The 24,713-nt window shown below is 53.3% G+C and overlaps 1 protein-coding gene across 1 annotated transcript in view; it reads right to left on the bottom strand.

Annotated features, from left to right (window-relative positions):
• The window catches only part of SLC6A2 (solute carrier family 6 member 2), a 45,180-nt gene extending 23,112 nt beyond the window's left edge, over positions 1-22,068 (bottom strand). Inside the window, exons 1-3 of the mRNA XM_047079211.1 lie at positions 21,795-22,068; positions 9,368-9,499; positions 7,246-7,483 (exon numbers count right to left, since the gene is read on the bottom strand). Coding sequence (XP_046935167.1) covers positions 7,246-7,483; positions 9,368-9,499; positions 21,795-22,068 — 644 coding nt within the window. The remainder of the gene's footprint in view (positions 1-7,245; positions 7,484-9,367; positions 9,500-21,794) is intronic.
• Positions 22,069-24,713: the final 2,645 nt, after the last annotated feature.

The following is a 24,713-nucleotide window of genomic DNA, read 5'->3' as shown; positions in this document are numbered from 1 at the left end:
AGCATATGAGGCTCTGGTTGCTCTGGCCCTTAGGACTTCCTGTTCCTTTCCACCTAGAACACACTTCCCGGCCCAATTTGTCTGCCTGGCAAACTTCTCCCCTTGCTGGTCTCAACTCAAAATCATGTCCTGACTTAGTTTCCTCTCTTATGTCCTGAGAGAGAGACAGGGAGGAGGAGAGAGGGGGAGGGGAGGGAGAGGGAGGGAAGGAGGAGGGGAGGTAGGGGTGGGGAGAGGAGAAACAGCTCAAGGGAAGGGAAAGGAAAGAAAGCAGGTGGGTGCATCCAAAAATTGACAGAGAACTAGAATCAGGTCCTGAACCCACCTGACTCTTAATTCTCCTTCCTCATTGTTTCATGGGCCAAATATTGAATGGTGTCAATAACCCTTTGGCCAATTTGACTATTAAAAGCATGAGAAAAAGGCACCGGACCAGCTGTACTTGTCCTGAAAGTTGCTAAAATGACGTAAGTGCGTGTCCAACCAGATGGCTGAAATGCCCCCACGCGCGTGTGAAATCCATGGTCAGGCTCTCAGGCTTTGTCTAGAGAGTTCGCCAGTGTAAAGGCCAGACTCCTGAGCTGATTCCCAGGAAAAGAAATGTGACCCCAGTCTCTCCCCAGCAGGCCCCAAGCCTCAGGGGTTTAGTACAAGTAACTTGGGTTTGTTGGACTCTTCCAGCAGTTTAATGAAAATGAATCATCGTGAAGTATCTGGTCCAGGCTTTCCAAAGTCCGCGGGCCAAACGGGCTCAGTTTCTTACTTGACATTTGAGCACAGAAGGTTGGTGCCGGGGAGGAGGAAGCTTCTCTGTCCCACCAGGAACAGGCAGGGGGTAGAAGTTTTCTGTCTCCGGAGCATGTTCACCAAGGGTGCCCTTTGGAAAGTTCCAGAGAGCGTCAGGGTTTCTTTTAGCTGCGGGTTGTCTGGCTTCAGGCCCAGAGCCTGGGGAGAATAGTGGTTTTGTTCCCTTGGATGGTTTTTCCAATCCATCAGCCTAAATGAGTACAAGATGGCAACGACACTGGCCAGCGGGCTCTGAGGGAAGAGAAGAAACGACCTAGCCTTCCTCAGGGCTGGCACCGGGGGTCCCACTTGCTGGCTCCCCAGACTGAGATGGGGGTGACTCTCTTAAAGCAGAAACATCTAGATACCAGGGCCATGCGCCGTTAAGAAAAATCCACTTGTTGGGGCGCCTGGGTGGCTCAGTCGGTTGAGCGTCCGACTTCAGCCAGGTCACGATCTCGCGGTCCGTGAGTTCGAGCCCCGCGTCGGGCTCCGGGCTGATGGCTCAGAGCCTGGAGCCTGCTTCCGATTCTGTGTCTCCCTCTCTCTCTGCCCCTCCCCCATTCATGCTCTGTCTCTCTCTGTCCCCAAAATAAATAAACATTAAAAAAAAATTAAAAACAAAAATCCACTTGCAGTTCATGACTTACGGACTGCAAAGCACACGACAGCAAGCTCAGGGTGAGAAAGACGTGCGCGAAATGGGCTGCCGTCTACCTGCAGAGACGCCTGCACTCGGGTCCCCGGCACAGGCCCCAAGACTCTGTCGGGCGGGAGGAGGAAGACCAGAGAAGCCTGGGTGTGGGGTGAGAGCCCTGATCCAGACGACCTGGCTTCGGATCCCAGCCCTGCCACTTGCCGAAAACCCGACCCGCCACCTTCTTATCTGCGAGAGAGGAGTCATTTCCAACCCCGCCGCCTCCGAAAACTAAACGGGTCTTGGGTGGAAAGAGATCCGGGGTGCCCAGCTCATGGTGCTGTGAGGCTTGTGGGGGGTGGGGGAGGCGGCGAGCCCTGCGGAGCACGGGGCTGCTGAAATACGCCCCGGATGCCGCTCCCCGCCGCGTGCCCCAAGTCCCCAGGTCCCGCACGGAAGACCGGTGTCTTTATGCACCACATTCTGCTCACATCTGAGCCGGGAGGGAGTTTAGGGCTGTAACTGAAGTGACCCGGGTCTCAAAACCCAACTGGCCTCTCTCTCTCCTGCCGGGGCAGACCTGCCGGCCGTTAGGACTTCAGAAGAGGAACCAAATAATGACTAGACTAGAGACGACCAACGCTATTGTTTTCCGTTTTAACTTACAAGGACAAGGGTTGCCCAGAGCAGAAAGAAAAGTCATGGTTTTTTCCTCTAGCACAAGATGATGAAGGGGAGGGCTTGGAAGCAATTAAACGTATCGGCAGCACCCTCTGTCCCGGCTCCTTTGCTGCCTCCTGGTCCAAAACCACACTCATAAAGTCAGGAGGCCTAAAACTTCCATCCGCAAGCTCCCCAAAGGTTCTGGGGTTTTCTGAGGCCCCGCTCCTCAGAAGCAGAGTGAAGGAGGGGTGCCTGGGTGGCTCAGGCGGTTGGGCGTCTGATTTTGGCCCAGGTCATGATCTCGTGGTTCACGAGTTTGAGCCCCGCGTCGGGCTCTGGGCTGACGGCTCGGAGCCTGGAGCCTGCTTGGGATTCTGTGTCTCCCTCTCTCTCTCTCTCTGCCCCTCCCCTGCTCACGCTCTGTCTCTCTCACAAAAATAAATAAAACATAAAAAAATTAAAAAAATAAATAAATAAATAAAAGTGAAGGCGGCCCTAGATTTCCCACAACAGGACACTGTTGGGATGTCAGCCTGAAGCGGGAAAAGTCTTGCCCTGTCTGAGACCGAAGAGCACAGTGGTCAAGACAGTGGTTGTCATAGTAGAATCACCAGAGGAACTGTCAATAAAACCCCCCATGTTCTGGCTGCACCCAGAACGATGAAATCGGCGTCTCTGGGTGCAGGGTCCAGGCATCTGTATGTTTCTGGGTGGTTCTGAATCGCTGGGCTGGGAGCCTGGCTTTTCCACCCAGACTTCCTGGGTTCAAACCCATTCCAAATGTCACTTCTAAACTACATGACCCTGGACAAGTCGTTTCCTGCTTGCCCCTGTTTCTTCTTTCGTGACACAATGATAGTTCTAGACTGGCCACGGTGGTCAGGGTGAAAAGGCACCGTGCATAGTGACTGGGACATAATCTAGGCCGGACAAAGGTTAGCTGTGACTGTGGCAATGTTTCTGAGTAGTCATGGCCATTTATAATGGCTCGAATCCAATACGACCCAGAGGTTAGGACTGCAGGCTCTGGATGTCACTGCCTGGCGAGGCAGGGGCTGGGGTGGGGAGAGGGAGGGTCCCAGGGGCAAAGCAGAGGCAGGTGTTCACTCACGGCCTATAGCACAAGCTGCCTGGGCCCAAATCTTGGCTCTGTGCAGTACTGGCCGTGGGGCCCTGGGGCCCTGGGGCAGTGCTTATATTCACAGCCTCCTCGTGCGTGCACTTGGGGAGGCAGGGGGTAGTTACAGAAACCTCGTGGGGTTGGGGTGAGGCTTAAATTGAAATAACACATGCAAAGAAGTCAGCAGAAAGCTGGACACACGTGCGTGATGGGGAGGGAGACAGGGATAACACTGTTAATGTAAACGGATGTTTGCTTTAAGCAACGGCAACGCCTCAGTCCTCGAGGGGTTTCAGATGTGCTTCAATCTGCATTTGATGACAACTTTGGACCCTCTCCCCTCCAAGTCCCAAACCTATGTCATTTTGCACATGCCTGCTGGAACCCCACAGGAAACACAGATGGTGGAGGGGACATGCAGGTCAGGGACCGGCAAGTTCTCGGCACTGGCTCGTTGAGGGCAGCTCCTAGGCCCTGAGCGCTTAATTTCCCAAGCCCCAGGAGGCACAAGGCTCTCCAGAGGCCACTTTTAACCAAACTGTATCTCTTTGGCCCTACTTCCCTGAGATGGAAGGGATGGAAACTGGCCTAGGATAAGCCCAGTCTCCAGACAATCAGGACTCATCCCCAGGGCCTTGGTGTAGAGAATCCATAGCACTGAAGGAAGCTGGTCCTCGCGTTTTGTCTTTTATGAATCTGTCTTTTCTCATCCTCTGGACCAGAACTATCCAACGTGGTAGCCACGGGCCACATGTGGCTCTTTAAAGGTAAATTGATGAAGATTAAATAAAATTTAAAAATTTAACTCTTCAGTCACACTGGCCATGTTTCAATGGCTCCACTGGCCACATGTGGCCCCCTCTTGAGCTGCACAGATAGAGAACATTCCTATCACCGCAGGGCAGCACTGCTCTAGACCAGGAGTCGGCGAGCCGTGGCCCCCAAGCCAAGTCCAGCCTGTGAGCTAAGAATGGTCTTTCTCTTTGGAAAGGATAAAATGAAACAAAGCAGAATATGCGAGAGACATATACGGTCCTCAAGGCCTCAAATATTTGCTATCTGGTTTTTACAGAGCAGCTTGTCACAGCCTACTCCAGACCCCGTACGCCTCACGAGTGAGGTCCCGGTGAGATTTCCCTGTCCCACCCCACAGCTTGTAAGGGGACTTCCTGCTTGTCTGTGAACACTTGTGTCTCGATTGCTAAAACGGGGCTTGTCCCCGCCCGAGGAAAAAAGACAACACAAGCTGCATTCTGAAGAGCCCGACGTGCAAACATTTTCACATTAGGTGACCAAAACCAAGTTGACCTCAAGACATAAAAGGATGGAGTTGAGGATGACAGGGGAACCACAAATAAATATTGACGGTTCTGGACGAAAACCACAGAATAAAACCACTCTCCGCGAGCCCGTACAGATGTCAATGAATGACGGAGGAGATGCAAATCAAAGCCACCATTGAGATATCAGAACCTGACACCTGTTAGAATGACCACCATCAAAAAAAACAAGAGGTAACAAGAGCTGGTGAGGATGTGGAGAAAAGGAACCCTCGTGCACCGTTGGCGGGAATGCAAACGGGTGCAGCCGCTGTGGGAAAGAGTATGGAGGCTCCTCAGAGAGTTACGAATAGAACTGCTAGCTGATCCAGCAATTTCACGGCTGGGTATTTATCTGGAGGAAGTGGAAACACGAACTCAAAAAGATGTCTGCACCCCTGTGTTCACAGCATTATTTATAATAGCCAAGACATGGAAACAAGATATCCATGGATGTATGAATGTATAAAAATGATGGTGTGTGTGTGTGTGTGTGTGTGTGTACGGAGAGACAAAGTGTGATATACACATATGTATACACACACATGTACACACACACACACATACAAACTATGGTGTATTGTATATATGTATTGTGTAGATATGTATATATGTATTGGGCATATATATATACACACAATACAAAATATATATGTAATATACAATATTTTATACTTATATAAAATTTATGTAAGTGTATATAAAATATAAAATTTATCTATATACATAAAATATCCATGTGAAAAAAATGGATATCCTTCCATTTGTGACAACATGGACAGCCCTGGAGGGCGTTACGCAAAGCGAAATAAGTCAGACAGAGAAAGACAAATACCATAGGATCCCACTTACACATGGAAACTAAAACATTTTTTACAAAGATAAAGAAAACGAACTGGTAGTTGCCAGAGGCAGGGGGTGGGAATGGTCAAACTGGGTGAAGGTGGTAAAAAGGTACAAACTTCCAGAAGCTATAAAATAAAGAAATCATGGGGATGTAATGTACAGCGTGGTGAGTCCAGTTAACAATACTACTGTATATTTGAAAGTTGCTAAGAGGGCAGATCTTGAAAGTTCTCATCACAAGGAAAAAAAATTCGTAACTGTGGGTAGTGATGAATGCTAACTAAACTTATTGTAGGAATCATTTTGCAATATATACATGTGTCAAATCATTGTACACGTGAAACTATTATGAAGTTATACGTCAATTATATCTCAATAAAAAAATGCATCAGTAAATGATAGAATGAAGACATAAATAGGGGGAAAGGGACAACTCTTCCTTACAAAAGAATCCCAATCAATTAATCTAGAGGGAATGATGGGAACGGAGAATCACAATTAGCAAACGCTATGATAATAATCTTTTCTGGCAAGAATCATTGAAGGATGCTGAGGATTTGGGGTAAGGATGATGAGAAACAAGATATTTACATAACCTCCAGAGGTTCCCCCAGAAGACACTTGTTAATTACAAAGGGAATAATGGTCTCTCCACACAGAAGGAAGCTGGCAGGTACCGTCTTAGCCAAACGATCAAGGTTACCATCCCCAGTAATAAGAGGCATCGTGTCCCTCCTGATACGATGCACTGAGAAGGACACAGCATCATCTCTATGGTATTCTTATCAAAAATGCCTAGCCTCAGTTTAATCGGGAGAAAATAGCAAACCAACCCACACTGAGGCCTAATTCACAGAATAACTGACCAGTACTCTTCAAAAGTGTCAAGGTCATGACACTCAAGGAAAGACCAGAGAACTCTCACAGACTGGGGACTAAGGGGAATGGACAGCTAAATGCCACGTGGCACTCTGGGCTGGATCCTGGACCAGAAAAGGACGTTAGTGGGAAAACTGATGAATTCGAAAAAAGGCCTTTAGCAGGTTAGTTAGCAGTATACGAATGCTAATTTTCAGATTTCAATCATTGCACTAGGGTTATATAAGGTGTCGACAGACGAAACTGAATGCAGGGTGTACAAGAGCTCTACATGTTACTTACCCAACTTTTCTGTATCTACAATGATTTATTCAACATAAAACGTGTCTTTTTAAAAAAGATATTCTGTTTTCTACCACCAGTCAGTGCCTCTCAGGCACACATGGTCCACATACTTCCCCCGAGCCACACATAGCTGGCCTGCTTCTCGCTTTCTGAATTTCACCGACAACCTTCAACCTGGAAGCCCCAGAGGGACAGCAGCGCAGGTGGGCCACGTGGCAGCTTCAGGACCAGTTCCGTTTGGGTTCAAGCTCCAGTTCCATCAGCTGCTGGCTGAGCCCCTAGATGTTCCCTTGGCTGGCTTCATCAGTGTTCATGTCACCTCCTCAGACAAGCCCTCCCTGGCCACCCGAGCTAATGGTCCTTTCCCCCCATATACCTGGTTTTCGTTCTTTAAGAGCACCTACACTCCCTAAAATGTGTTTTATTTCCTGAAGGGCACATCGACTCTCTAGAGAAACGTTCTTGCTTCCTTACATGTTTACTAGGGTATTTCCCCGCACCCCCACTCTCCCGGGCCGGAACACAGGGTCCTCCACTGCCCTGGCCAGGGCTGTATCCTCAGCTCCCAGCCCAGGGTCAGGCCTGTGGTGGCTTCTCAGCGCCCCCTACAAATGCCGACCGGGGTGGTTTTCCTTAGTGGTCGGCCCAGGTCCTGCCCCGCACAGGTCTCGGCGCGCTCGAGTGAATAGGACAAGGGGTCGATGACTTACTCGTAAAACTCTGCTGCCGGCGTGAACTTGTACTTGGAGTACTTGGTGTGGTTGCCCAGCACAGAGCTGTTGAGGAGCTTGGGGTCGGTGCAGTTGGGGCTGTTCCAGGCATGGCCGCAGTCGGTCCAAGGCAGCTTGAGGGTGAAGGAGGAGAAGAGGTAGTAGAGAGACCAGGCGATGATGACGTTGTAGTAGAAGCCAACGTAGATGGCGATGAGGATCACGGCGTAGCCAACTCCTGGGCGGGGGCAGAGAGGGATCAGGCGTGGGCTTCCCCGGGCCCAGCCCCAGAGCCACCTCTCTCGGGGAGCCAGCTCCAACCATGGCACCACCCAACCCCTATGCCCCTCCTTCTCTGCAGCAGGTTGTCAGAGCCCCACCTCCATGCCCTGGGAGCCCACGACCCCTTCGCCTGAGTGCTCTCTCTTGCCTCTCTTGCCCACTCCTCAGGCGGGCCACAAGTGTCAGGACCCTAATGTCCCCAGGGAGCAGCCAGAGTGTGAGTATCCCAGACCCCTCAGCCCCTGGGCCGAGTAAGCGTCAGGCATGCTGACAGTCTCTCCCAGTGGGATGGGCCCCTGCTCCACGGTGGAACAGGCTTGACTGACACACCTTTGATTGGCTGACACCCTCCCTCTGTCCCTCACAGTCTTTCCTAGAATCGACTCCCCAAATAACTCCCTCCACAAATCCTTGTCTCAGGACGTGCTTCTGGGAAACCCCAAACAAGCAGTCCCTGATTAGCACTTCAGTCCTGGGTGTTCTCTGGGCCCTCCTTTCAACCATCTGCTCCATGCGTGGGCCAATCTCATCTTCCTGAATACGCTGGAAGCTCTTCTTGGGCTAGCCAGTTCTGGGGCTTTTGCCTACAGTAGACATTTTTTTTTTTTGGCCTGTGCAATATTGATTCAGGGAGTAGCCTTAAGTGTTCTTAGCATGTGAGGTTTGAGTGAGGCTAATCCCTCACTTCCTTGATCTGGCTGTAGACACACGACTCAGGCCTGGCCAACCAGAGTTCTGCTTCCCCACAGCCAGAGGGATTGGTTGCTAGGTAAACATACGACTCAAGTTAAACCAATGAGAGTCTTCTCTGGGATCTTTACTGATGATAAAAAGGTGTTTTCGATTTACTCTGTCACTGGTAAACTTGGTAGGATTTAATCTTGCCGTTAATGGCCGGTTTTGCTAGCACCTGAGAAGAACATGCCTGAGACGGATGCTAACACCGACTTCAGACGGAGAGAGGTGGAGAGAGATTCCAGGTAATACTGTTCAAGGACCTGGATCAAGCTGTACCCGAAGCTAGCAGAAACTCTTGGACTGAACCATATCATAAGCCAAAAATTCTTTTTACATTAAAGCCACTCTGCGCGGGATTTCTGGAAGTTAAACTAAAAAATCCTAACTAACACACACGTCTTATAAGCCTCTTACCAGCCTGTGTCTACTACACGACTGAGTACATAGAAGGCAGTCGGGAGACAGGTGCCAGCTGAGAAGAGGCTCATAAGAATCATATGGGCCCTCAGTGCCACCTGGGCCCAGTTCACTAAGCAGTGCTTGGGAGACACAAATTCTGATTCCATACCCTTCTCGTAGACATATGGCGGCCAAGAAATGGCGGCTGCTATGGCTATTTTTCCCAGACGTGCTCCAAGTCCCAAATGCAAGCAGGCTTCATCACCTGTCCCAGATGTGATCGATTAGTCGTGGCTGCTGTATTCAGGACTGTGACACAATTTCCTAGCTGAGCCCAGAAAGGTCTACGATCTATTTATCATGTCTGCCATGGGAGCAAGAGGGGAGAGTAGAGGCATATGTGTTGAGTACTTCTAGCACTTCTGTAAATATTTCCCATACAGGAAACAGACACCCTCTGGTCAGTCAGCAGCGGAGGCTCGACTGGTACCCAGGCTCCCAGACTTTCCAGGCTAAGCTGGCCTTGACACACCAAGGGCTCTCCGTGTAGCCTGCAATGGTGGATGCTTTTGACCTTGCCAATATCTACGAATCCCACAAGAGAGCTGGTCTACCCCTCGGATCCCACCTTTGGAGCAGTTTCTCCAGGGGCACCAAGGAAATCTTTTGGACACTGCTTGACTCCCCTGCACCCATCCTTTACCTTTGAAAATTGGGCAGATCTTCCACACTGTGGCTGCCCCTTCTCGGTTGTACTGGCCCAGAGCCAACTCCATGTAGAACAGGGGCATCCCAGCAATGATAAGGAACAGGGTGTACGGGATCAGAAAGGCACCTGGAGGACATAGAGGCAGAGCGTGACTCCCTGGACCCCTGGCCAGCCTTGCGTCTGCCCCCTGCACCTGCTTGGATCAAAGTCTACCAGAGCCTAAGTGTCCTCATTTATCTGCTCCCCGGCCACTTCCCAAGGGGTGTTTTGTGGTAGGGAAATAGATTTAACACAGAGCACTCAAGACAAATAATCGTAACAGTAACAGTAACAGTAATTGTTGTGGGACCAGGAAAAACCATCACTAGGATAATGAGGTTGTGTGGTCAAATCAGTAAAATCTGGGTTAATCAAAGCTGAACGAGCTTGTTCCTGGCAGGATTCTTCTGGCCTTGGATACACATAGGCACACACTATGAAGCACCATGAAGACGCTTAGAGGTACAGTCTTTACCAAATTCATTTAAATGCAGAACCTTTTCTTTCATGGATCACCACTCTGGGGAATGCCAGTTGCCCCAAACCCTCCTTTTAAAGGTCAGAAAATTGACATCAGTGAGGGAGAGACAGTGCCCAAAGCCGCACACGACTGAGTTTCTAACTTTGCTTATATCTGCCTCATTTTCAGGTCACATGGGGCTTTCCCAAACACAATCTCACTGGATTATTAGTTTCACAGCTGCTCAGAGACATGATCAGACAGGGTCATTATGTCCCCCACCTCCAGGGGAAACTGAGGGCAGAGAAGGGAGTTGAATCAGGCCTGTTCTTGCTACTGGTAAGGGACAGAAGCAGGATTCACATTCAGGTCTTCGAACGCATCAGGCTCCCCCTGCTACAGGCGACTGAAGGCAAATAATCCCTAGAGCGAGCGTCTGACCAGGGAAGAAACCCACCCAGAGCATCACAGAAACCAGTGAGAGCCCCTGGCCATGGGCAGCAACTCATCCCCAAGAGAATTCCTGCTGGGATGAGACGTGTGTGAGTCTCAGAGATGATGCTCAGCGTGTCCGGCAGCCTGGGGCGAGCTTACCGGGCTCTGACGCCGTTAGGTGACTCACTGGGATACGTGCCATGTCAGCCCAGGCTGCCAGCGTGACCGAAGCAAAATGCCAGCTCCTTTTCCTGACGCAGCTGGAGGTGGCCAGGCCAGATCCACACTCGTCCCCGCCTCTGGCCTTTGGCGGAGATGCAGTAACCTTGGAAACCAAACACTCTCTGGCCCGCCCACACCAGGAAAGTGCAGAAGCCGGGAAATATTTAATGACAGTAGCAGGAGGAATATAACATCCTGTGCTGTGTTCCAGGTGCTTTCCATGCAAGGTCTCATTCGACCTTCACAGTGACCCTAAGATGCAGCGATGATTGCTATCTCCATTTTCCAGACGTGGAAACTGAGGCTCCAAGCTAGCGGAGACTTATGCCAAAGTCACGCGGCACCCCAGGTTCAAACTCACCCAGTCTCACTTACTCAGACTGAGCCCCCACTTTCTTCCCAGGGCTGCTCCTCGGGAAGCCCAGGGATCTTAAGGACAAAGCGTGAAGTGTCGGCCCCAGTGCTCTGGGATCCAGTCCCTTCCGAAGCAAGAGAAGGACCAGCACTGTGGGCACAGGAAAGACACTAGCAGGAAGTGAGTCCCTCCTACGTATCATGTAGGCACTGGGCCCTGGACATCCGTGATCCCATCGACCCTAAGTCTGAGGTAGCAACTGCTATGCCCATTTCTCGGAGGGGGAAACTGAGGCTTGGAGAAATCCAGTGACTTGACCAAGGTCACCCAGCCAGTAAGTGATGGATCTGGGGTTTGGCCCTAGGTCTGCCTGCCTCCAGAGCTCCAGAGCCATTCCCAACATAATTTGTAGATGCCAGAATATTCCAGCTTCAGTGAGGGACATGAGGCTGAACAGGGTCTCAGAGGGGAGGTTGTCCTGGAACTGGGGATCTGGGGCCAGCTTAGCCATCTCGTCAGTTGGTCATATATACTGGTCCAATACCCCATCCCCTGCTCCCTGCTGGACTTCTTTGAATGCCCACGTGGGACCCTCTCTTGTCCCTTCCTCATTTCTTGCTTTCAGATTCCACCTTGTCCTTCTCCGTCTCCCACACGCAGAGAGGGCTGACCTGGTACCTGAGCTCTCGTCTGTCCACGGTGCTGGCAGTAATGGTGGTGGTGATGGAACTGACGCTGGTAATGTGACAGAGGTAGTTGGTGGTGGTGACGGTGACATTGGTGAACATCTGTTATATGACGAGCCACACACTGAGCTTTTATGTAATTCTTCATTTGAAATCATCCCTGAGACATAATTACGGCTATTTCCACTCAACAGATGAGGAAACTGAGGCTAAGAAAGGTTAAGTTGCTTGTCCAGACTAGAATAATCTGGACTTCCCTTTGAGCCCCACTCTGTCTCCCACCGCCTTGCTACTGCCCTCGGGAGACGGGAGCCAGAGAGTAGGGGAAACAGACGCATCTGACTGTTGAATAGGTCTGAAGACTGAGGTCGGTGGCCCGGGGGACGGCAGGGAAGGAAAGAGCGGGGCTCACGGCTCAGATGTTGGCACTGGCGTTCTTTTCCACAGCGAAGGGAAAGAGCAGCGTCAGCCAACTAACCAGGTGTCTCACTCGGGCCAATGTCCCCCACTCCAAACCTCCGGGTGGCCGGAGGTTTACAACAGGTTTACAACAGGTAGGTAAATTGCCCAGTTGGACATTCGTCTCCTCTTGTGCTCGGCTGGGAGTACCAGCAGAGGAGATTAGGAGGGAGGATGACAGGTCTGCACAAGCCCGAGGCTCTTCTCTGTGAGCGCCTGTGATGTGAGCCCAGCCACTGCTTCAGGAGGAAACAGCCCAAGAACACTCCAGAATGATGGAGCAGCTGAGTGTGAATAAAAACCAGAAAGCTGCCCAGGGGCCAGTGCCTTATTCCGAAAGAAGACACTGACCAGCTGGCTGGTCCAAGCCCCCTTGCAGAAAGATCTGGAGGAAGCTGGGGCAGGGCTGGAGAACCAGAAAGGGGTTTCAGGGATGCCTGAGGTCAGCCGAGGAGCCCTTAGCCCTAAGGTCGCTTAGAAACAGCCCTGCAGCAGCTCCTGGGAAACTGAGGCTGGACTGCAAACTTTCCAGAAGCTACTGCCCTGCAAGGCCCATAACCACCACATCCCCAAGGCCCTGCTACATCTTCACGCGTGACAGTACCAGCTGCCACCGGCCTTGCACAGGGTCTGAGAGCTGGGAACCTCAGACGCCACAGCCCACAATCCTGTCTTGATTCTGGAATGCCCTGGTTACGCAGGTCCTGGTGTACAGACCCGGAGAAGCACCCACAGGGCATATCTCCTGAGGCTCTCAGCTCCTGGCAGTCTTCGCACAAATGCATGCACACAGATGCACACCCGTGCACACTCGTGACCCTTCTGCACAGTGACACACACGAACACCCGAGGAAAGACCTGTGGGCCGTAAAAGAGACTCTGACAAATGGCCTTCGGATGAATTCAGTAAGGAAAGCGTCCGTCCCATCACCGCTAGCCCAGGGCACACTGCCTGCCACCTCACCATTAAAGAGGCACCGCACTGGTCAGAGAGGGGTTCTGGAATCTTCTGTACAAATGCCAAGCCCTCAGGAAGTGAAGCCCAGGGGCACCAAGTTCCGAGTGGGATGCGCTGGGGCAGATGAGGAGGGCAAATGAGAGGAGCTCAGGAAAGGGGAGGGAATGTCTGCAGGGCCCTCAGCAGGAGGCAGAAGGGAGGAGGCCCACTGGGAATCCGGGGTGAGCTGGAGAGAGTGTGACCAGGGAGGGGCTGCAGGAAGGAGAGCTGGGTCCCTCAGGGAACCCACTTCCCAGTCCGCTGAGGGCCAGATTCCTCCAACTGTGCCTTCTGGCCACGGCCTGATATATCAAGAAGTGAAGACTCGTGGGACTGTTCCCTCGGCGCCCGTGGCCCAGCTGTGGATGGGCAGCGGCTGCGGCTTTCGCCAGAGTTCCAAGAAAACCTCGGTCAATGCCGAGAGTAGCCAGATTTGTGCCCTCGCCCTGAACACCCTGAAGGCATAGGAGACATAAGGGCGCAAGAGAGGGTGACATCTGCATGAGAGCCGGTGCTGCTCGTGGCAGGCACGCGGGTGGGGCCGGGGGGCAAGGGTGGCCCTGGCATTGGACACCGCACATGGCCACGGTTTTCCACATGACCAATCAGGCTGCACCTTTTAAATCAAACATGCTCTATCTTCGTGCCTCGACAAGGGCACGTTCATAACGGTTCTATCATAAGGTTCCGTTTTGGAGCCCTCGCCTCTGAGAGCCCTGTGCCACAATGGGGCGGCGAAGGGGGGGGGCCCACCTCAGCTCTGTCCAGAGACACGCAAGGCCTTTTGCACGTATGTATGGACTCTTGCATATACATGTCTAAGCTCTGTCCACACCCCTGCAGACCACAGGCCTCTGGCCTGCCCTGGGGCCTGCGGCCTGTGCACATTACAGAAGGAATGAAGCGAGAGGCCCGTTCAGACCCAGAAGGAGGTTGGGACGTTTGCACAGGGAATGACTGGGAACCGGTATCTGGAGTGGTGGCGGGGGTGGGGGGAGGGGGGGCAGTGTTCTCGGTGGGCAGGCCTCGGTGAGAAGGGAAAGAGGGCGGAGCAGGGCTGTCTAAAGCACAGGGCCCCAGGGAAGACCCCCTGTGACACAGTATGGAATACGGATACAGTAAAACCTTGGTTTGCAAGCATAATTCATTCCAGAAACATGTGTCCAAATCCAAAGCACTTGTATATCAACGCGAATTTCCCCATAAGAAATAAGGGAAACTCAGATGATTCATTCCACAGCCCCAAAATATTCATATAAAAATGATTACAATATGGTAATAGGACGCAAAATAAGAAAGAAAATTCAAAACATAAAGAAAAATAAACAAATTAACCTGCGCTTACCTTGGAAAACCTTCGTGGCTGGTGTAAGGGAGACGAGAGAGAGGAGAGTTACTGTGTGGGACGACTTTCACTATCCCTAACAGAATCACTGCTATCTATCGGCTCAATGGAATCTTTTTCTTTTAGCACAACTTTAACAAGGAGCTTATCCAATGACCTAGAAGGAAGCCAAGCATTCCTAAGCTTACTCTTGTATAGAAAAGCAAAGGACTGTCCATCGGTGCTTTGAAGGGACAAAAATACACTACTGCCAGTCATGGGCACCTTCCAACGTTCTGAAAAATCGCTGATTTCTGCCAAACACCGCGGCCTGAGACGGAGCACCTGAGCCTAGGAGACGATTACCTATAATCCCGCAGTGAGAGAGAGAGAGAGAGAGAGAGAGAGAGAAGAACCATTGGCTCCGAATCATTGGCTCCGTTGTGATCATGTGACATTCAACATCACGTACTACTCGTATTGCAAGACATCATTCCTTTATCAAGTTAAAATTTTTTAGAAATGTGTGCCTCGTCTTGCGGAAACACTCGAAAAACAAGTTAACTCGCCATCCGAGGTTTTACTATATTTGGTCTCTGCTCTGGGTTTCTGAGACAGAGCTCTTAAAAACCCCTTGTAATTGTCTTCTTCTTCTCTTTTAACGTGTATTCATTTATTCTGAGAGAGAGAGAGAGAGAGACAGAGAGGGAGAGAGAACACGAACACACGAGCAGGGGAGGAGCAGAAGAGAAAATCCCACGCAGGCTCCACGCCTCTGTCAGCGCACAGCCCCACACTGGGCTCCATCTCACCAAGTGAGAGACCATGACCTGAGCCCAAATCACGAGTCAGATGCCCAACCGAGCAACCCAGGTGCCCCAAACCCTTGTAATTTTCTGAGTGGGGGTGATAGGAATGTCTTACATAGGGCTCCTAAGTCCCTTGGAATTTTCTGGGTGATACGAGTATCTTTCATTCTAATGAGACAATTCCCGGTGAGCTCCTGGACGGGGGCTGGTCACCAGAAGAGCCAAGCCCTGATTAGAAGCTTGGAACTTTCAGCCCCAGGTTCCAACCTCCAGGAAAGAAAGAAGGGCTGGAGATAAATAAAGCTAATATCGATTACGCCCGCGTGATGAAGCTTCCATAAAAACCTCTGAACTACGGAACCTGGAAAACCTCCAGGCTGGTGCAGCCCAACTCCATGAGGACAGAAGCTCCCGCACTCAAGACTCGTCCAGGACTTGCCCCATACACCTCCTCATTGGTATCCTTTACCATACCCTTTATAACAAACTGGAAAATGTAAGTGAACGCTTCCCTGAGTTCTTTGAGCTGCTGTGGCACATTACTGACCTGAAGAGAGGATCATGGAAACCCCTGAGTTATAGCCAGGTGGTCAGAAGCACAGGTGACAGCTTGAGACCCGTGGGTGGCCTCTGAAGTGGGGGCAGTCTTGCGGGCCTGAGTCCTTAACCTGAGGGGTCTGCCAACTCCCGGTCGCCAGTGTCAGGACTGAATTGTAGGACACCCCGCTGGGGTCTGGAGAGCCGGAGAATTGGCCATTGCATCTCTGGTTTGCTGTGATAATTGGAGACGATGGAGAAGTAAGTACCTGGCGCTTAGCGGGCGCTCTGTAAACGGGAATCACATCCCACCGTCACACCGCAGAGCGCGCACAGTGCAACTTTGTAAACTGGAAATCGCCAAGTTGACAAGTGCCCGTGCAGGGGACGGTGGCCGTGTCCTGCACGGAGCACAGCGCCGAATGCCTGCTGGAGGCTCACCAGCACAGGAGGACTTGGAGGCGGTCCCCCGGACCCTTCACGTCCCTATCCCGAGTGAGGCCGGTTACTCCCCCTGTGGCCGTCCCCCTTTCAGAGGTGCCCACGGCCAGCTGAGGCTCTGCTGAACCTGGCAGCCGACCTCTCCCTCTGGCCGGCACTGCTTTTTCGCCTTCCCCAAATCCCTCCCCCGCAGCCTTCACTTTCCACCTTCTTTTTGTCCTTCGCACCATGGAGAACGGAACAGATCAGTCTTGTCCAAAGCAATGCTGTGCACGCTGGGTGTCGGGCATAGGGCCACCCGCCACCCCCACCCCCAAGTCTCTGCCAGTTAAACAGCTGGCTTCACACGGCCATTTCTTTAGAGAAACACTCCGCTTCTCACAATAAACGAAGCCCAGATCATTCATGTTTGTCAACACAGACTCTGCCCAGGGTAGGATATTGGAACCATGCAGTGACCACTCATGTTTCCTCCTCCCCGAGACTCATCTGCCCCTGCCCACTGGCCCCAGGATCCCTTTAACCTCAGCCCAAGTGGAGCCTCGCAGCTCTTGAGTCCTCCTGACTTTTACTGAGATTGGCCAGGAGCACGGGTGCACCCCTCTGCAGAAATGCCTGCTGCTCCGGGAGGAAGTTCCACACAAAACGAGCAGCACGGTCACTTTAGGGGCTTCCTGCTGACCTCCGGGCCTTCGATCTGAGACCGGGGAACATCCCCAGCAAGGAGAAACGCCCACTTCCTGACGGATTAACACCCCTGCTCCCTTAAGGAGGGCAAAGGGGGTTAAAAGCAGGGAGACTAGCATTGGGGCTCCCCTCCGCATGGGGCGATTCTCTCTCTGCTGTCAACTTTGCAGGGTCTGACCTGATATTTATTAAGAATTCTGGGGCTTTCCATATAGCTCCTTGAAGGTTCTGGTTTCCTATCTCCATTCTGGTCTCTTTAAAATGAACAAATAAGAGGGCGTTTGGGATGCTCAGAACTGTATTTTGGAAGGCAACACAACTCACAGAGATCAGTAGAACCTCATCCCCCTCATCTGGGATATAATACTTCCAATCACAGAACCCCAAATGACGTTAGCTTTTAGGATGTTTACAATAGACTAAGAGCTCTCTCAAGATGGGGATTGCCTTTTGCTCATCTCCACGTTCCTGGCATATGATGAGCACATCGGAAATGTTTTCTGGTTAAATAAATGGTTCCCAGAAGGGAGTCACAGGGAGGATGCAGCTAATGAAATCCCCAGGGCCTTCCTCTACTTGCATGGTGACCTAATCCTTAGTTAGGCAGCTGGGTCTGGGACCACAGGACAGGGTGCAGCATTTATCCCCACGAAATCCCATCTTGTTGGAAACAGCTTCTCTAGATCTTTTATGGCCAGCTCAGAGCAGTGAGCCCCCTCCTGCTGATGACCCCGGATTAAAGTCTCAGCTCTAGCCCCCGATGAGCACCTCATTCCTGCAAACTCGTCAGCGGAGGGCCACGCCAGCTGGCCGGCTCATGTGTACCTGAGCCGAACCGTCAGTGTCAGGGTCAGGCTTGGCAAGCTCAGGGTGTAGACGGCCTTCTACAGCCAGGCCGGAGGTGAGGGCATTGAGTCTGCAAACCTCTGACCTCTGTACCAGCCACGCTTCACACCCAGCCTCCAGAAGCCCAGATATTTTGGCCGAGAGGGTTGCCCCCCACGGGCTGTGCATACCCGAGATGCTCAGCTTACTCGGGAAAGGAGGAGAACCCTATCCGGGACCAGAACCACGTCTCACGGGACCTGGTGCGGGACTGTTAATCCCGCTTTTCCAGGTGAGGAAAGTGCAGTGGGGCGAGGCTGGGCTGCCAGGACCTGGAACAAAGCCTAGGTCTTGCCTCTTGCTTTCCCGTGACCCAGATGTGCCTAATTTCCAGCCTTATTCCCCTTCCTCAGTTCTTCCTTAGAATTAGTTCTGCTCCCTCCGAAACCAGGACGCCACTGGGTCTAGCCTGCAGTTAAAAATCACCCAATGATAACAATAATAGGCGCGGGTCCATTTTTTGAACCCCCACTATGTTGCACACGTCATCACCCTGCTGATGAGAAAGTATACTCTTTCCCCTTCTCTGCACAAGAAAACTGAGGCCCAGAGAGGAGGAGTCCAAGACTACATTTCCAGGAAGTGTCAGGCTCAGATGCAAACGTGGGTCTGTCTGAACCTAGAGACCACGTGCCTGACGGCACAGGACTTGTCTCAAACTGAAGCGGCCGTTGCCGAGACCCCTTCCCTCGCAGGGAGGCAGACACGGGGACCCGGTCGATCTGCCTACGCCTCCCCGGACGTCAGCGCGGCCAGGCCCAAGACCACCACCGGTGCAGGGGGAGTATCTAGCACCCTGAAAATAGCCCCACGGCCCGGCGCTCCGTTTGAGAAGGTTCCGAACCCTGGAAATTTCAAGGCACTCCCCATCGGCAGCTTCCCGTATTTGTGCGTCCCAGCAGCTGGCCTATGGGAAGATGTTCAGGCAGGCTCATCTTTCCCAGGAATTAACTCAGAAAGTATTAGCCGGGGGCCTAAACTCCTGGCACCTTTACTATTTCAAAACACCCTCCAGTATGGGCCAGCGCGAGCAGCCAGGCGCGGAGGTTACTTTGGTCAAACTGGCACCAGAGGAGCACACAGGCCATGAAATAAACAGGGCGGGTGAGTCCGGGCTTAAGTGCAGAGCCGAGCCAGGTCATTGGAGAGGGACAGATCTTGGGGGTCACCTACGCTCACCTCCAGCTGTAGTGGGGAACTCGGGCATAGAGACGGGCTGGGCTGTGCCCACAGAAACGGAGCTGGGATTCAAACTTGGGTCTTTTGGCTGCTTGCCAACCTGCTTGCCCGTCTCAGGGGCTGACGTTAGAATTACATTTAAGAATTGATCCCCAAGAAGCAGCCAGGGGGTCTCCGCAGAGATCAAGCTCAGAAGGGGCCAGCTGAGCTCCCCCAGAGGGGTGAGGAGAAAAGGATCTGCCTTCGAGTCTGCGAAGGAAATGGGAGGCTGCCTCGCTCCCCTGTGTCATCCATGGCCACCCCAGCCAGAAATGGAAATTCACTGGGACAACTTCTCCACCCCTTAGCCTGGCATTCAAGGTCTCCGGGGCCGGGCCCCAACTTGTCTCTCCGCCCTTATCGCTGATGGCTTGCCCTCCCGCCAGCCCGCACTCCTAGTCTCTGCGATGATCGCACGTGCATTCTCGAATAAAATGCCTCCTATCTTCTTCTCAAGGCTTGTCCATGCACCTCCCTTCCCTTCCTTGGGGCGGTGCTCCAAGCACAGTCCACCTCCGAATCTTTCCCAAGCAGCCCCTCTTCGGGCCTTTAGAGCGCCTGTCACCTCTCCCACCCATGTCACACGTCATCAAAATGTTGTTAAGGAAAAGCAGCAGCTACCTTTCCTAAGGCCATGCTCTCTGCCTGGCTCTCCACCGGCATTATCACATCATCACGTCCTTACCTTCTGAGCTGAAAGCCATTCTTTCCATTTGACAGATGAGGACACTGAGGCTTCAGAGGCTGCCCCAAATCACTTTGCCAGAAGTTGGAACCCGGGACTCCACGGCCAAGGCCCCTAACTTCTAGATTGCTGGCCCCACCCCTCCCAGCGCATGCTGCCTCTCTGGGTTAGTTAGTGTTTCTGGATAGGCATTAGGTCTCTGAGGACTTGGACCATTTTCATTCATTTATTCACTCAACAGAAGTTTGTTGGGGACCTACTATCGCATTCCTAGGATCTAGTCTTTACTTTGGGCATTAGAAATGGAGGAAGAAGTGACAGTCTGTGCCCTCAATGTGCCCCAGTCTGTGTGGGTGACAGATACACAAAGCAATAAATGACCGAACAACGCAGGTGGGTGATATACAGGGCTAGCAGACCCAAGAGAGGGAGCTTCTGGACAAATTTACCTACAAATTGGAACCTGTGACAAATCGGCTATGTTTGTGCCCTGAGCCCCTGGTATGTCACCTTGCAGGCAGCAGGTGGTCACAATTGGTGGCAATGACCAAGTGAGCACACAGTGTCAGTGGGGCCCCAGAATATCCATCTAGCTGATGTGTGCGGCTGGCCATCCGGGATCCTTGGAGTTTCACCCAACGCTTATAACAGTGGCAGTGGCGTGGGGATGGCATATGACACTTCAGGTGACTGAAGTTCCTGGCAGGCAGGTGTGGTGATGAATCTATCTAGGTGACCCCTGCAGAGCCCAGCACTGTGCCTCACACCAGGGAGGAACTTGTAAATATTGCTGATTATTGATAGAGGCTCCTGCTGTCTGGGGACACACGGTCTCAGATGGTCACTGAGGTCATGCTGGATGGCACATCTCAGGGTCTCTCAGTCTGTCTTCCATTCATCACCTCCCCACCTGCTAAAAATATATGCAATCTGCATTTCCTCCCTTCCTGGGTCCAAAGGGCCAGAATTCTTAAACCTGACCAGAGACTCTTGAGAGGCCACAGCAGCCGAACACGGAAGAGTGTCACCTCTGGGTCATGTTTCCCATTTCTCCACCAAAGCAAGTGTCCAGAGCAAACACTGAAGCAAACAGCTGGGTCCCAGACCCTATGGGGCAGATCACAAGCTTTCCCTTTCCCTGGTTCCAGGTAAGGAAACATCTGCCCTGCCTCCCTCTGAGCCCCTGGAGTCCTGAGCTACAGTTACTGCCAGGCGGGCTGGCCCAGGGAATAGAGAGAAGTTTCCAGAGCTGAGCCCCCGTGTGCCAACTTCTTCCTTCCCGTCATTTTTCCAGGCTCTCTGCAGGGCACACCTGAACTCTAGCAAATGAGCGCAGGACTGGTGTGGTTTAGGCACCCAGGAGCAAAGGCCCTCGAGAAGGAGCTAGGGTCTTAGGACCTTGTGTCCTGTCCCCCCAGGCTGCTTCTTCCAGGGCTCTGCCATTTGGTTGGGCTATAGTTGGTCTCTAGACTTGCATCCCAGGCAAGTGGGTGTCATGTCACCCTGCACGGGAAAGGGGAGAGAGCCTCGCCACTTCCACTGGAGTTTTCTCCAGGCCCCTCTCCTACTCCACCCTGCATCGGAGCCAAGGACCCCAGGCGGCGGCAGGGGGCAAAGGCTTCACCTGCCTCAAGCATCGGGCCAGTTCTTGGTCCCTAATGACCCATTCCTACCTAGACTGTGCACTCCGGCCCCTCCATCAAAACAAGCACCAACATGACAGTGGAGCTCTCTGACATTAGCTTCTCTTTGTGGGTCTCAGTTCCAGAGTCTCTGTCCCCAAGAGAGCAAGGCCTCCCAAGTGCCTTCAGGGAACCCACATCCTCTCTCCCCTTCTGGCCCAGAGGTCCCTGCCCCAAGACTCAAAGTGCTGGAGTTAGGATCACTGTGTGCCTGGCTGTCACATCCTGTGCACTCCAAATCTTCTTGCGAACCATCAAAAGATCACCTACATTCCTCATGCACCTATCACTGTCCAGGGGCAAGCCTCCACTTCCCTTTTCCACTGAGGACTCCAATTCTGTTTCCGTGAGCCCCGTCCAGACCCTTCTGCGCTCCAGACTCGCTCGCGTGCTTCCTCTTCTCCCGCGCATCCCAGCTCCTCCATCCCGGCCCCGGTCCTGGCCACTGCTGCGGTCAGGTAGCCTCCCAAGTCCAAACCCCAGCCCATCAGGGGGCTCACCGCCACCATTCTTGTAGCAGAGGTAGGGGAAGCGCCACACGTTGGCCAGGTCCACCGCGAAGCCGATCACTGACAGCAGGAAGTCGATCTTCTTGCCCCAGGTCTCCCGGGGCTGCTCGTCGCCATCGCGGGACGCCAGGAGACACTGGACGCCGTTGCGCTCTTTCACCACCAACAGCTCCGCGGCTTTGCGCCCTTGCACCGGCTGCTCCGGCCCCGGGTCCGCCCCGCCGTTCTCCGGCTGCACCTGCGGCTTCATCCGCGCCAGAAGCATGGGTGCGGTTGGCGAGGGGAACGTCAGCCGTACTGGGAGCGCGCCGAGGCTCTGCTTGGATAAAAGGAAAAGATGTGGTCACTAGGCCATCCAGCCCTCCATGCGCCTCCCGAGACCTCCCGGGAGCGCGGGGATAGAGCGGCCAGCGCGCGCACCGAGCGGACGCAGGGTTCCCCCAGACCCGCGCGCGTCTGTTGGTAAAATTTGGAAACAGCGGTAGTGGCGCGGAACTGAGACGGAACTTAGAGTTGGAGACCAACCCTGCCGGCCCTGTGGGTCTGGTCCCGGACCCCACAGCGCTTCCCTCATTCGCCCGCTCCCTCTCGCCCCCAAATGGCTGGGTTGGGACACGCGGAGGCGGAGGTTTCCCAGGGCGGTGACCCTGCCCGTGCCGTTGGCTGCCCCCTGTCCCCCAGCTCGGGGTCTGTGCCACCTCCGGCAGCCCCAGGAGCCTCCCGACACTTACCCCTCCGCACTTCAAAGTCGCTACCGCTCTCGCTCTGCGCACGCAGCCGGGGTCTCCGGCACACCTCGGCCGGGCGGCGCGCAGGGCGCACTCACGTGTCCGGCAGCGCCGCGGTCCCGGGTGCCCCGCCTGGCCGCGACGGGCTGTGGGGCGCCGGCCGGGGCTGGGCTCCGCCGCGTGGCGCTCGGGCGCGGCCCGAGGAGCGCGGGAGGCGCGGGGCGGCCGGCGGGGCGCGCGCTGGCTGCTTCTGGCCGCGCCGGGCGGGGGCCGGGCTGGTAATGTAGCCTGCGCCCCAGGTAACGCGCCGATTGCATTAAGCCCGCGCCGGGCCCGCTCCGTCTGGAGCCTGTTAGCGCTAATGGAGACTGACAGCGTGGCCGGGGCCGGGCAGGGGCGGGGGCGCGGCGCGGGCTCGGGGGGCGACTCGGGGACCCGGGTGCCCGCTCCCTTTCCAGCACGCACCGGCGCGCCAGGCGCAGCTCCCGGGGGCCACCGGGCTCTGACTTCCCACCGCGGGAAGAGAGCGAGACGCCCAGAACTGGGGGTCAGAGTCGCGTCTGAGAGGGGGCCGGGAGAGCAAACGACCCGAGTCAGCACCAGCTCTGTCATCCGCCGCAGGCCATTTAAACTTACCCTGCCAGAGTTTCTCCGTCAACGAAGTGGGAATGTTCTGCTCAGCGCATTGCCGCGGTCGGCAAACAGGCAAACGCGATGGCCGGCCAGTTGGCCGGCTCGGGGTTGAAAGGTCACGCCCCAACCCTTACTCCTACATCTCTGTTACGAGCAGGCTAGCCCAGATTTGCAGTTCTGACCCTGGTTCTATCAGGCTTCATTCATTTCTCCACGCATTCATTTACCCCTAACTCATTTGTTCCTATCTGTGCCTGCTATGTGCCAGGCACTGTTCTAGGCCTGCACAACTTAACTCCAAAATCCCTGCCCGGGGGGCGTGGATATTCTGCCAGGGAGAGACAGGGGAATCAAGAAGCGAAATAAATGCACACATTCTATGGTATGTGAGGTGATATTTGCACAGGGAAAAACAGCATGGTAGGGGATGCGCAGTGCTGTGTGCGGGGAGGGTGGGGAGGCAGGTGGGTCAGGGAATCTGAGAAGGCGACGTTTAAGCAGGTAAATGGACCTGGTAGTCACGGATGCATTCCCTTGTTTGTCTATCGGTTAATTGATCCATTCTTCCAACGATCACCTGCTACATGCCTGATCAGTGCTGGTTAATGGAGCTAGTTCCTGCCATCAAGGAGCTAACAGTCCAGTGTGTAAAGAGTCCATCACGACCCAGATTGGTCAGGGCCGGTTGTAACCACAGGGGTATGGAAACTGGTTGGAGCCGAGTCGGCAAGTAAGGGGTGAGGTGGTAATCCAAGAAGGCGTCACAGAAGTGACAACGCTTAAGTGGGATGGACAGGAATCTGGATAAACCCAGGCATGCTGACCTCTCTGTCCTTTAAACATTCCAAGCTCAGACCCACCCCAGGACCTTTACACTTGCTGTTTCCTTTGCCTGAGTTGTTCAGATCTCAGTTCAGTGGTCCCTTCCTGTCCAGTCAAACCTGAAATACACCCCCACTCTCTATCATGTTGCCCTGTTTTATTCCCTTCATTACATCAGTACACAAATTTATTTGTTCATTTCTTGTATGTCTTCTCTTGGGTAGCATATGACTCCATGAGGGGAGGAACCTTGGCTGTCCTACACACCACTCTGTTCCTAATACCTGGAACATACTAGGGCACCAATTAGTATGGAAACCGAATGGATTAATGGTAGTGCATGGAGGTGCTTAGAGCATTTTCGCCAGGGGAACCAGCAGGACAAATATCCTCTGTGAAGGATGTGGAGAGAAGAGGACGGGAAATGAAGGATGGTGAGCCTGCCCTGGCCTTCTGGGGGCTGATGATGGGTAGAGGCAGAAGGTCAGGGAAAGGACTGAGCAAAGGTCTCAGGAGTGCCCGGCACCACGGGTTCCCATCCACCAAGGATGTTAATCTTCTTTGGCCCATGGACAGTCTTGACAAGCCTGTGAGGAAAGCAGGGAAGAAAACACCTTTCCATTTCTCAGGTCAGGAAACTGTGGCTCTGAGGATCCAAGGGACCTGCCTGAGGTCCCACAGGTTGGAAATGACAAAGTTGAAATGAGAACCCAGGCCTCCCGGCTCC

The sequence above is a fragment of the Lynx rufus genome, unplaced genomic scaffold, assembly GCF_022079265.1.
Source record: "Lynx rufus isolate CCGP_SWC_20201006 ecotype Redwood Valley unplaced genomic scaffold, mLynRuf1.p SCAF_16, whole genome shotgun sequence".
Lineage (NCBI taxonomy): Eukaryota > Metazoa > Chordata > Mammalia > Carnivora > Felidae > Lynx > Lynx rufus.
The sequence above is the reverse complement of the archived record's forward strand: the minus strand, read 5'-3'. Positions and strand labels throughout refer to the sequence as shown.